The sequence below is a fragment of the Anomaloglossus baeobatrachus genome, chromosome 5 (assembly GCF_048569485.1).
Source record: "Anomaloglossus baeobatrachus isolate aAnoBae1 chromosome 5, aAnoBae1.hap1, whole genome shotgun sequence".
NCBI classification, from domain to species: Eukaryota; Metazoa; Chordata; class Amphibia; order Anura; family Aromobatidae; genus Anomaloglossus; species Anomaloglossus baeobatrachus.
Window position 1 is genome coordinate 463,051,795 of NC_134357.1, and position 10,878 is coordinate 463,062,672.

Below are 10,878 nucleotides of genomic sequence, written 5' to 3' on the forward strand. Positions count from 1 at the left end.
CCATCCCATGCTTGTATCTTCCCCCCCCCATATATAGTTATCCAAATACTATAATGGCCCCCACATAGCCTTCCATATAGTATAAAAAAGGGTCCCACATAACCCTTCATTTATTAGAATGCACCCCCATAGTCCTCCATGTAATATAATGCATTTACCATAGTCCTTCGTATATTATAATTGACCCCATAGTTCTCCATATTTTATACTGCACCACATAGTCCTCCATGTTTTATAACGCACCCCCATAGTCCATGTGTAAGGTAGTCTCCATAGTCCTCCATATATTATAATGCAGCCCCCATAGTCCTATATGTATTATAATGCAGCCCCATAAATCTTCATGTATTGTATTATGCAGCCCCATACTCCTCAATGTATAATACACCCCTATAGTCCATGTATAAGGTGTCCTTCATGTTTATTATGCAGTCCCATAGACCTCCATGTGTCATGCAGCCAGGCCCCTCCCGGCCTCCATGTGTCATGCAGCCAGCCGCCCCAGGGTCTCCATGTGTCATGCAGCCAGCCGCCCCAGGGCCTCCATGTGTCATGCAGCCAGCCGCCCCAGGGCCTCCATGTGTCGTGCAGCCAGCCGCCCCAGGGCCTCCATGTGTCATGCAGCCAGCCGCCCCAGGGCCTCCATGTGTCATGCAGCCAGCCGCCCCAGGGCCTTCATGTATCATGCAGCCAGCCGCCCCAGGGCCTCCATGTGTCATGCAGCCAGCCGCCCCAGGGCCTCCATGTGTCATGCAGCCAGCAAGATAAAAAAACAAGTACCTCTCTTCTCCTTCCGACCTCGGTAGTTACGCCCCTGCCCCCATATCTCACACACCCTGCTCCCCATGCAGCCTGCACCCCCCATATCACACACACTACACCCCCATATGTGCCCCATATATCTCACCCTGCCTGTACCTCAACTTACCCCTCTCTCAAACACTCTGCACCCCTTCACATCCTTCTGTCAGAGTCCCAGCCCTCACATGTCACTCACCCTGCAGCCCCCTCCCCCTCATGTCCCCTATTTTCTCATTACCAGTCATGTGTCCAAATCTCCTTCAGGAATCAGTATCTTTGCTTTCTGCCCGGCAAACCTGTGGCTCCTCCCACACAGTCACATGGGCATGACATCATCGCAGGTCCTGGAAGGATGGATAACTTCTTCTGTGCAGGAGCACTTCTGTTCTGCCGCAGATCAGGGGCCCCTCTACTGACACCGGGCCCCCCTGACTCACAGGCCAGCCCCCTGGTGGTCGGCCACTACACAGCGCATCTCCTCTCTTACAGAGAGGAGCCGTCTCTGCAGAGCGGTTGCTGGGCCCCTATAACCCTGCGTGCCCGGTCGCAGTGGCGACCTCTGCGACCGCGGTCGTTACGACCCTGACCCTATCTTATAAGTCATTATAATCCTGCCTCTGATAAGGAAACTGCTCTAAACTCTTCCTGAAAGAACAGGTAGTTAGAGCCTAAAAAAGCCCCAATAGCCACTCTGAAAATAGAAAAATTGGTATTTTTTTTAAAAGTGATTGTCCACTACTTTAATTAACATTGATGGCCTGTCCTTAAGGCCTCCTTCACACATCCATTTCTCCGGTACTTATGATGTCCATTTTCACACGTACTGGAGACACAGACACGTGTCTGTGTGCTCCACATGGCGACATATCCACTTTTATCCGGCAGCACTGATGTCACAAGGACCGCACTCTTTTGTGATCCATGTGACAACACTGTTACACATACCAGAGAAAACAAAGGTGACATAAAACTAAAGAATATTTATACTTGCCTGTCTCCGGCGCTGCTGTCTCGGCCTCTGCTGTTACTTCCGGCCCAATGATTATGCTCATTGCATATTCACTGCACTGACCATGGACTCGGAAGTAATAGAAGCGCCAAAGACAACAGCTGTGGGGACAAGTACGTAAGTATACCATCTCATGCTGTCCGTGTGCTATCTGGATGTCAGACAGATTGCACAGGGACAGCACAAGTAGAACACACACATGCATACACATATGCTATCTGGATGTCAGACGGATAGCATAGGGACAGCACAAGTAGAACACACACACGGACACATGACACATGTATACATATACACACCTACACCACAGACCGTGAAACGTGTGTTTTACGCGGAGGTGTGAAAGAGGATTAAGATGGGTCATCATTGTTTAATTGTCTGGGGTCTGACAGTGACATTGAACAGCTGTCCCCAGTGGCAGCGGCGGCAGCAGGTAGCCGGAAATGCTCAGTTCTGGAACCGTTCAGTCTTCTGATAGTCGCCGTGGCCGAGTCCTGCACATCCGCCTCCTATTGATTTGAATAGGAGGCGGATTTGCAGTATCGAGCCATGGCCACTATCAGAAAATGGGGCCGCTCCGGAACTGACCATTTCCAGCAACCGAAAACATGATCGGCTGGGGTGCTGGGTGTTGGACCCAGGGCTGATCAGGCATTGATGACCTATCCTAAGGACATAATAGATGCGCACTGCAATGGCAGATTTGCAATTTTCACTCAGCACCATCTATTGCTACTTGTTTCTTGAGAACATCCATGGAATCAACATTGTCAATACACCTGTAGATAAATTCACAGTAGGGTGTCATTTCAAAATAGGGTCAGTTGGGGAAAATTGTGCTTTTCTGGCACTTAAGGGGGCTTTACACGCTACGATATCGTTAATGTTTGGTCGTCGCGGTCAAGTTATTAGTGACGTACATCCGGCGTCATTAGCGATATCGCAGCGTGTGACACTGACCAGCGACCTTAAGCGACCTCAAAAATGCTGAAAACCGTTCACCATGGAGAGGTCGTCCCAAACTCAAAAATCGGTAAGGGTTGTTTATCCAGGTGGTTCATCGCTCATGCGGCAGCACACATCGCTATGTGTGACACCGCAGGAGCGAGAAACGTCTCCTTACCTGCCGCCGGTCACAATGAGGAAGGAAGGAGGTGGGCGGGATGTTATGTCCTGCTCATCTCCGCCCCTCCGCTTTGATTGGCCGGCCGCTTAGTGACGTTGCGGTGACGTCGCTGTGATGCCAAACGTCCCTCCCCCTTGAAGGAGGGATTATTCGGCAGTCACAGCGACGACGACGACGACCAGATAAGTATGTGTGACGCTGCCGTAGCGATAATGTTCGCTACGGCAGCGATCACAAACAATCGCATGCACGACGGGGGCGGGTACTTACACGCTCGCTATCGCTACAAATTGCTAGCGATATCGCTACCGTGTAAAGCCCCCTATAGGGTCTCTGTGTTTGGAGTCTGCAACTATTCTAGGAAAATCTGTGCTCCCAAGAGTCAAATAGCACTCCTTCCTTCCCTAGCAAGTCTCGCTGTGTGGCTAAGCAGTACTGTGCAGCCAAGTGTGGGGTATTGCAACGTTCAGCAGAAATTGTGTCAAATTTTGCCCATTTTCCTGTGTGAAAATAGAAAAATCTATGGCTAAAACAAAATTGTTGTGGTAAAAATGTAATTATTTCTTCTTCACTGTCCAATGTAATAAAATTCTGTGACACTCCTGTGGAGTCAATATGCTCACTGCTCCTTGGATGAATTCATTGATGAGTCTATTTTGTAAACGGGGTCACTTATATGGGGGGGTCTTCTATATTGGCACATCAGCGGCTCTTCCAATGTGACACCCTAAAGTAGTCCTGCAAAATCTCCACTCCAATAAATTCCTTAAGTGGTGAAGTTTCCAAAATGGTTTTTTTGTGGGGGGTTTCCACTATTTAATCTCATCAGGAACTCTGCAAACACAACATGGCATCTGCTGTCTATTCCAGTCAATTTTGTACTCCAAAAGTCAAATGATCCTTCCCTTCCAAGCCCTGCCGTGCGCACAAACAGCAGTTTTCCACCACATGTGGGGTATCATCGTACTCAGGAAAACATACCCAACAAATTTTATTGTCTATTTTGTCCTGTTACCCCTGTGAACATGTAAAAATTTGTGGCAAGAACAATATTTTTGTGGGAAAAAAGGGAAAATTTTCATTCCTTCCTTCCATTTTGCTTTAGTCCCTGTGAAGCACCTAAAGGGTTAATAATAAACTTCTTCAATGTGGCCTTGAGCAGTGTGAGGGGTGCCGTTTTTAGAATGGTGTCACTTTTTGTATTTTCTGTCACATAGATCCCTCAAAGTCACTTCAAATGTGATGTGGTCCCTAAAGAAATGGTTTTGTAAATTTTGTTGAACAAATGGGAAATTGCTGATGAACGTTTAACCCTTCTAACTCCCTAACAAAAAGTAATTGTTTAAAAAATGATGCTGATGTAACATAGACATGTGGGAAATGTTATTTATTACCTATGTTGTGTGACATATCTCTCTGGTTTACAGGCAGAAAAATTCAAAATTTGAAAATTGCAAAATTTCCAAATATTGCGTAAAATATCTGTTATTTTCATCAATAAGCTTAAATTATATCGACCTAACTTCACCACTTACATGAAAAACTATATGTCACAAAAAAACATTCTCAGAATCACTGGAATATATTGAAGCGTTCCAGAGTTATTACTTCACTAGAAGGTGGCCCGATTCTACGCATCGGGTATTCTAGAATTTACGTATTGTGTAGTTAATGTATTATTTTTGTTATCTATATAGATAGATGTTGTCTGTAGTTACCAAGTGTTTGTGTAGGGCGCTGTACATGTTCTGGGTGTTGTCTGGGTGTGGCGGAGGTGAGAGCGGTGTTGTTTGTGTGTTGCATTGTGTGTGTTGCGTTGTTTTTGGAGCGCTGTGTGTCTGTAGCGTTGTGTGTGTGTGTTGCGCGGTTTGTGTGGGTGTGTGTGTGTGTTTTGGTGGGAGGTATGTTTTGTGCAATGTGTGTGTTGTGCGGTATGTGCGTATATTTGTGTGTGCCGCGGTGTTTGTGTGTTGGGTGTTGTGTGTGTGCGGCGTTGTCTGTGTGTGTGGATGTCTGTGCAGGGCGGTGTTTGTGGTTCCCAGTGTGTGTGTGGTGTGTTGTGCAGTGCGTGTGTGGCGGTGTGTGTGTGTTTTGGGGGGAGGTGTGCACCCCCCCATCGTGCTCCATCCCCCATGCTGCGCACCCCCCATCGTGCTCCATCCCCCATGCTGCGCACCCCCCATCGTGCTCCATCCCCCATGCTGCGCACCCCCCTTCGTGCTCCATCCCCCATGCTGCGCACCCCCCATCGTGCTCCATCCCCCATGCTGCGCACCCCCCATTGTGCTCCATCCCCCATGCTGCGCACCCCCCATCGTGCTCCATCCCCCATGCTGCGCACCCTCCATCGTGCTCCATCCCCCATGCTGCGCACTCCCCATTGTGCTCCATCCCCCATGCTGCGCACTCCCCATCGTGCTCCATCCCCCATGCTGCGCATTCCCCATCGTGCTCGATCCCCCATGCTGCGCACTCCCAAACGTGCTCCATCCCCATGCTGCGCACTCCCCATCGTGCTCCATCCCCCATGCTGCGCACTCCCCATTGTGCTCCATCCCCCATGCTGCGCACTCCCCATTGTGCTCCATCCCCCATGCTGCGCACTCCCAAACGTGCTCCATCCCCCATGCTGCGCACTCCCAAACGTGCTCCATCCCCCATGCTGCGCACTCCCCATCGTGCTCCATCCCCCATGCTGCGCACTCCCCATCGTGCTCCATCCCCATACACGCATACACCCGATCGCATACACGCACACACACATTGACGATATTGCGCTCACACTCACAACATCCGGAGATACCACATGCTTCTGGCCATGTGATCTTCTGGCAGGTCCTGGAAGGTCACTGCACGCACAGTATCGCCGCCGAGAAGCAAGCGATATCACTGGAAGTTGTGAGTGTGTGGATGCGATCTGATGTGTGTGTGAGGTGTGTGTGAGAGTGAGTGTGATCTGATGTGTGTGTGTGTGTCTGTTGTTATGTGTGTGCGTGTGTGTGTGTTCCGCCGCTGCAGGACCTTGATGTGCTCACCTGGGAGCCGTTGTACGCTGGTAACCATGCTACACAATATTACTCGATGTGTACCATGGTTACCAGCATACCCCTCCCCCCGCTCGCACGGGAGCCCACACCAGCGTATGCCGGCAACCCCAGCAATGCGAGGGTATGTGTCGGCTGGGTTACCGGCGTACGCTGGTGTGGGCTCCCGGGGGTACAGCACTCACGGCTATTATTCTACAGTACGGCTAATCCGTGTGTGGGGGCGGGGCCATGGCGAGCCCAGCGGCCAATCCGCTGTTTGGGGCGAATGTCCAATGCGTGAGGGGGCGGGGCCATGGTGAGCGGCGGGTCCAGGCCGAGCGGCTAATCCGTGTGTGGGGGCGGGGCCATGCCGAGCCCAGCGGCCAATCCGCTGTTTGGGGCGAGCGTCCAATGCGTGAGGGGGCTGGTCCAGGGCGAGTGGCGGGTCCAGGCCGAGCGGCTAATCCGTGTGTGGGGGCGGGGCCATACCGAGCCCAGCGTCGAATCCGCTGTTTGGGGCGAGCGTCCAATCCGTGGGGGGGGCGGGGCCATGGTGAGCCCAGCGGCCAATCCGCTGTTTGGGGCGAGTGAGGGGGCGGGTCCAGGCTGAGCGGCTAATCCGTGTGTGGGGGAGGGGCCATGCTGAGCCCAGCTGCCAATCCGCTGTTTGGGGCGAGCGTCCAATGCATGAGGGGGCGGGTCCAGGCCGAGCGGCCAATCCGTGCAGGGGGGCGGGGCCATGGCGAGCCCAGCGGCCAATCCGCTGTTTGGGGCGAGTGAGGGGGCGGGTCCAGACCGAGCGGCTAATCCGTGTGTGGGGGAGGGGCCATGCCGAGCCCAGCTGCCAATCCGCTGTTTGGGGCGAGCGTCCAATGCATGAGGGGGCGGGTCCAGGCCGAGCGGCCAATCTGTGCAGGGGGGCGGGGCCATGGCGAGCCCAGCGGCCAATCCGCTGTTTGGGGCGAGTGAGGGGGCGGGTCCAGGCCGAGCGGCTAATCCGTGTGTGGGGGAGGGGCCATGCCGAGCCCAGCTGCCAATCCGCTGTTTGGGGCGAGCGTCCAATGCATGAGGGGGCGGGTCCAGGCCGAGCGACCAATCCGTGCAGGGGGGCGGGGCCATGGCGAGCCCAGCGGCCAATCCGCTGTTTGTCACCGTAAGGACACAATTTTGGAGCAAGACAGCCAGACAGACAGAATAAGGCAATTATATATATAGATAAGTGACACTGGTCAGAATTGTAAAATTTACCCTGGTTAGGAAGGTGAAAGGCTGAGGGGGTGAAGGGGTTAATGCTAGCCTTATTAAAACGACAGAGTGCCTCTTGTATTCTGCTGATTGTCATTGAACTTGTATAAATTACACAATGGGTATTCTAAAAATGCATCGCCAATCTAAAATATAAAGCTGCATGTATGTATATATGTATTTATGTATGTATGTATGTATGTACCATATGTATGTATGTGTGTATGTCCGCTAAAGGAATCTGCACCGTGGCATTTACAATCACGAAATTTTGCACAGACACTCCATGTGACTCACGGAACATCACAGACTATGTTTTGACGGGAAAATTTAACCCTGCGCTTTACAGTTACTCTCCAACAAACCTGCCTCCATTAAAGTCAATGGAGTTACAAGCTATAGGTTATTAATAGCAGCTGTTAGTGGTTGCAATAGGAATGAAAGACACATAGTATAACAAGCTTATGTGTGAGGTAATAAGATGTCGGTAGAGAAACAGAGAGAGACAGACAGACATAGGCACAGACAGAGTAAGACGCAGACAGGGAAAGAGAGAGAGACAGACAGTCAAAGAGACAGAGACAGACAGAAACAGACAGGGAAAGAGACAGATAGAGAGAGACAGAAAGAGACAGACATAGACACAGACAGAGTACGAGGCAGACAGGGAAAGACAGAGACAGGCAGAGAGAGACAGACAGTCAAAGAGACAGTGGCAGACAGACACAGACAGACAGACACAGACAGACAGGGAAAGAGACAGACAAGGAAAGAGAGAGAGGCAGACAGAGACAGACAGGGAAAGAGATGTGTAGAGAGAGACAGAAAGAGACAGACAGACAGACACAGATAGAGTAAGAGGCAGACAGGGAAAGAGACAGGCAGAGAGAGACAGACAGTTAAAGAGACACAGACAGACAGACACAGACAGACGGGGAAAGAGAGAGACGGGGAAAGAGAGAGACGGGGAAAGAGAGAGACGGGGAAAGAGAGAGACGGGGAAAGCGAGAGACGGGGAAAGCGAGAGACGGGGAAAGAGAGAGACGGGGAAAGAGAGAGACGGGGAACGAGACAGATGGGGAACGAGACAGACGGGGAACGAGACTGACAGACAGACACAGAGCTAGAGAGAGACAGAGATAGAGACAGACAAAGACTGATACAGAGACAGAGAAATAGACACAGACCGACAGACATAGAGACAGAGATTCACATGGATAGAGACAGACAGAGACAGACACGGACAGAGACAGACTCAGAAAGAGAGACAGACACACAGAGACAGACAGACACAAACAGAGACAAACACACAGACAGACACACAGAGACAGACAGACAGAGACAGTCAGACAGAGACAGACACAAACAGACAGAGACTGGGAGAGAGACAAAGAAACCGTTACTATCCTGGGCAATGCCCAGGTATTACAGCTAGTGTACAATATATTCCAAAATGTTGTTTTCAGTTTTTGAATTAACATGTTTTGCACACTCCTCTCTTCTGTTCTCTTCTGTTCTAGGAGATGCACCTTTCCACTGTATTCTCTGTAACTCCAAGTTTAAGATCAACTCTGACTTGAAGAGACACATGCGAGTCCACACAGGGGAGAAGCCATACCGTTGTGAGTTCTGTGATTTCTATTGTGCAATGAAGGGGAATTTGAAGTCCCACATACGGATGAAACATAACACTGAGAGTACATTTAAGTGTAATCATTGTGAGTTTCATTGTGGCAGCAAAGCCGATCTACGACAACATTTACGTTCTCATTTACCGGAGCAACCAGTGAAATGCCTTGAGTGCAGCTATTCCTGCTCCAGTAGAGCAGCCCTAAAGGTCCATGAACGGATTCACTCTAATGACCGACCATTTAAATGCCACTTCTGCAAATTTGACACAAAGCAGCGCAGCAACCTGACTACCCACATTAAAAAAGTCCATGGAGACCAAATCAAAGAAAAGTCTGATCCACAAAAGACAGAAGGAAGTTTTCAAAGGCAGTCAACAGCACGGAAAAATAACAAGGTGGAAGCCAAGAAAACCTTCAAATGTGACCTCTGTGAGGCTTCATTTGTCAGAGAGGACTCTCTGCGCAGTCACAAGAAACAACACAATGAGTATATTATACAGAAGACCCAATCCTTGTCTGTGCTGCAGCTTTCAATCGATCCATCGAGAGAGAGTGGCAATCAGATGGCAGAGAGCCCTTCCAAGGCCAATCCAGAAACGACGTTCATAACGGGGAAAGTGAATGTAGTGCAAAGGCTTCCAGACAAAGACCATACAGAGACTTGTTTGGAGAATACCTCCAATCCAGAAAGGAAGGTGACTAACAACCAGCTCCAGATGTTGAGTCGCGTTAGTTTAATGGCATCTCCTCCAATGAGGGCCTCTCAAAGTACTGACTTAGAAATGGCCATACCTGTCTCACCAGTGCAGGCCGATGGTGACCCGATAAATGAGGAACTGATAGGGAATGATGCAAATCACAGTCAGGGATCCCCAGCCAACCCGAACTTTATTAATGCTGCAGGCATGACCTGCTCCGACCTGGAGGGACTCAATGTCTTAATTCAAGAGGAGTCGGTTAACGTGACTGTAGTTAGGGTGGCAGATGGGGACTCTGGTGCACCAAACTCTACGTCCTCCCCGCATTATCCATCCCATCCGGCAGACTCATCCAAAGAAAAGTACATAATCGTCCACGACGATGAAAGTCCTGATATTTTGTGCCCTGCGGATGCCATACCTGACTGACAGAAGGACAGAGACTATTACCTAAAAACTTTGCACTGGCACATTATGTTCTATGTACAAGGTCACCAGAGTGTGGATTACACGCTCATGTTATTTGTTCTTTGTGGAGCAGAAAGCTGATCATCTAAGCGGTCAATGTACTGGGTAAACTGGAGTGACCACACAAATGCCTTTACCAAGTTCAAACCCTAACATGCATATGACCCCACTGCCTCCGACCAGCTTACACCAACACACAAGCCGCTCCAGAGGCGATCACTTCTAAGTAACATCTATAACCTATTGGCAAACTGAAAAATTAAAAGTGACATCTGTTACGTGCAGCAGGTTCCGTCATACATGTGTTGTGTTACATGAAGCATAAAAAAATGGCGTCAGGTTTGTTATAGGTCTGTTCATGGGAACAGAATTATTAATGAGGAATCAAGTGAGAAAATATACTGATTATGTTTAAAACTGTGCGAGATGCGTAATATATGGCATAAACCAAATTTAGGATGTGTATGAGAGTTTTTCCACCTACTTAGTTTTGAACACTGGCTAAAAAATGGGGAGCATTTAGAATGCAGGTGTTTTATTAAGATGAGCACCATTTCTTTGTATCAATATCCACCAGTCATAAGTTGGCATAGTGAAGAAGAAAGAGCATATAAAGTTTCTGATGGGTTGTGCCAAACTTACTATGTTAGGCCTATTTCACACGTCCCTGAAAAACACGCACTTTTTTCACGGACGTGTCAGAGTTGCATTTTGCACTCGGTGTGCCGTGTGTATCGCACACGTGTGTTCTCCATGTGTTATCCGTGATAACACACGGAGAACGGGAACTTTTCCTGCCGACTTCCCGCTGCTGCTGCTCCCGGCTGCAGTGAAGTCAATATTCAATGAGAATAATGAGCGGCGGTCGGCAGCA

At 49.7% G+C, this 10,878-nt stretch overlaps 1 protein-coding gene across 1 annotated transcript in view; it reads left to right on the forward strand.

The window, feature by feature from the left end:
- ZFP64 (ZFP64 zinc finger protein) overlaps positions 1-10,441 on the forward strand; it is a 39,261-nt gene extending 28,820 nt beyond the window's left edge. The window contains exon 6 of the mRNA XM_075347845.1: positions 8,728-10,441. Within this exon, the coding sequence (XP_075203960.1) occupies positions 8,728-9,965 (1,238 nt within the window). The 3' untranslated portion in view covers positions 9,966-10,441. The remainder of the gene's footprint in view (positions 1-8,727) is intronic.
- Positions 10,442-10,878: the final 437 nt, after the last annotated feature.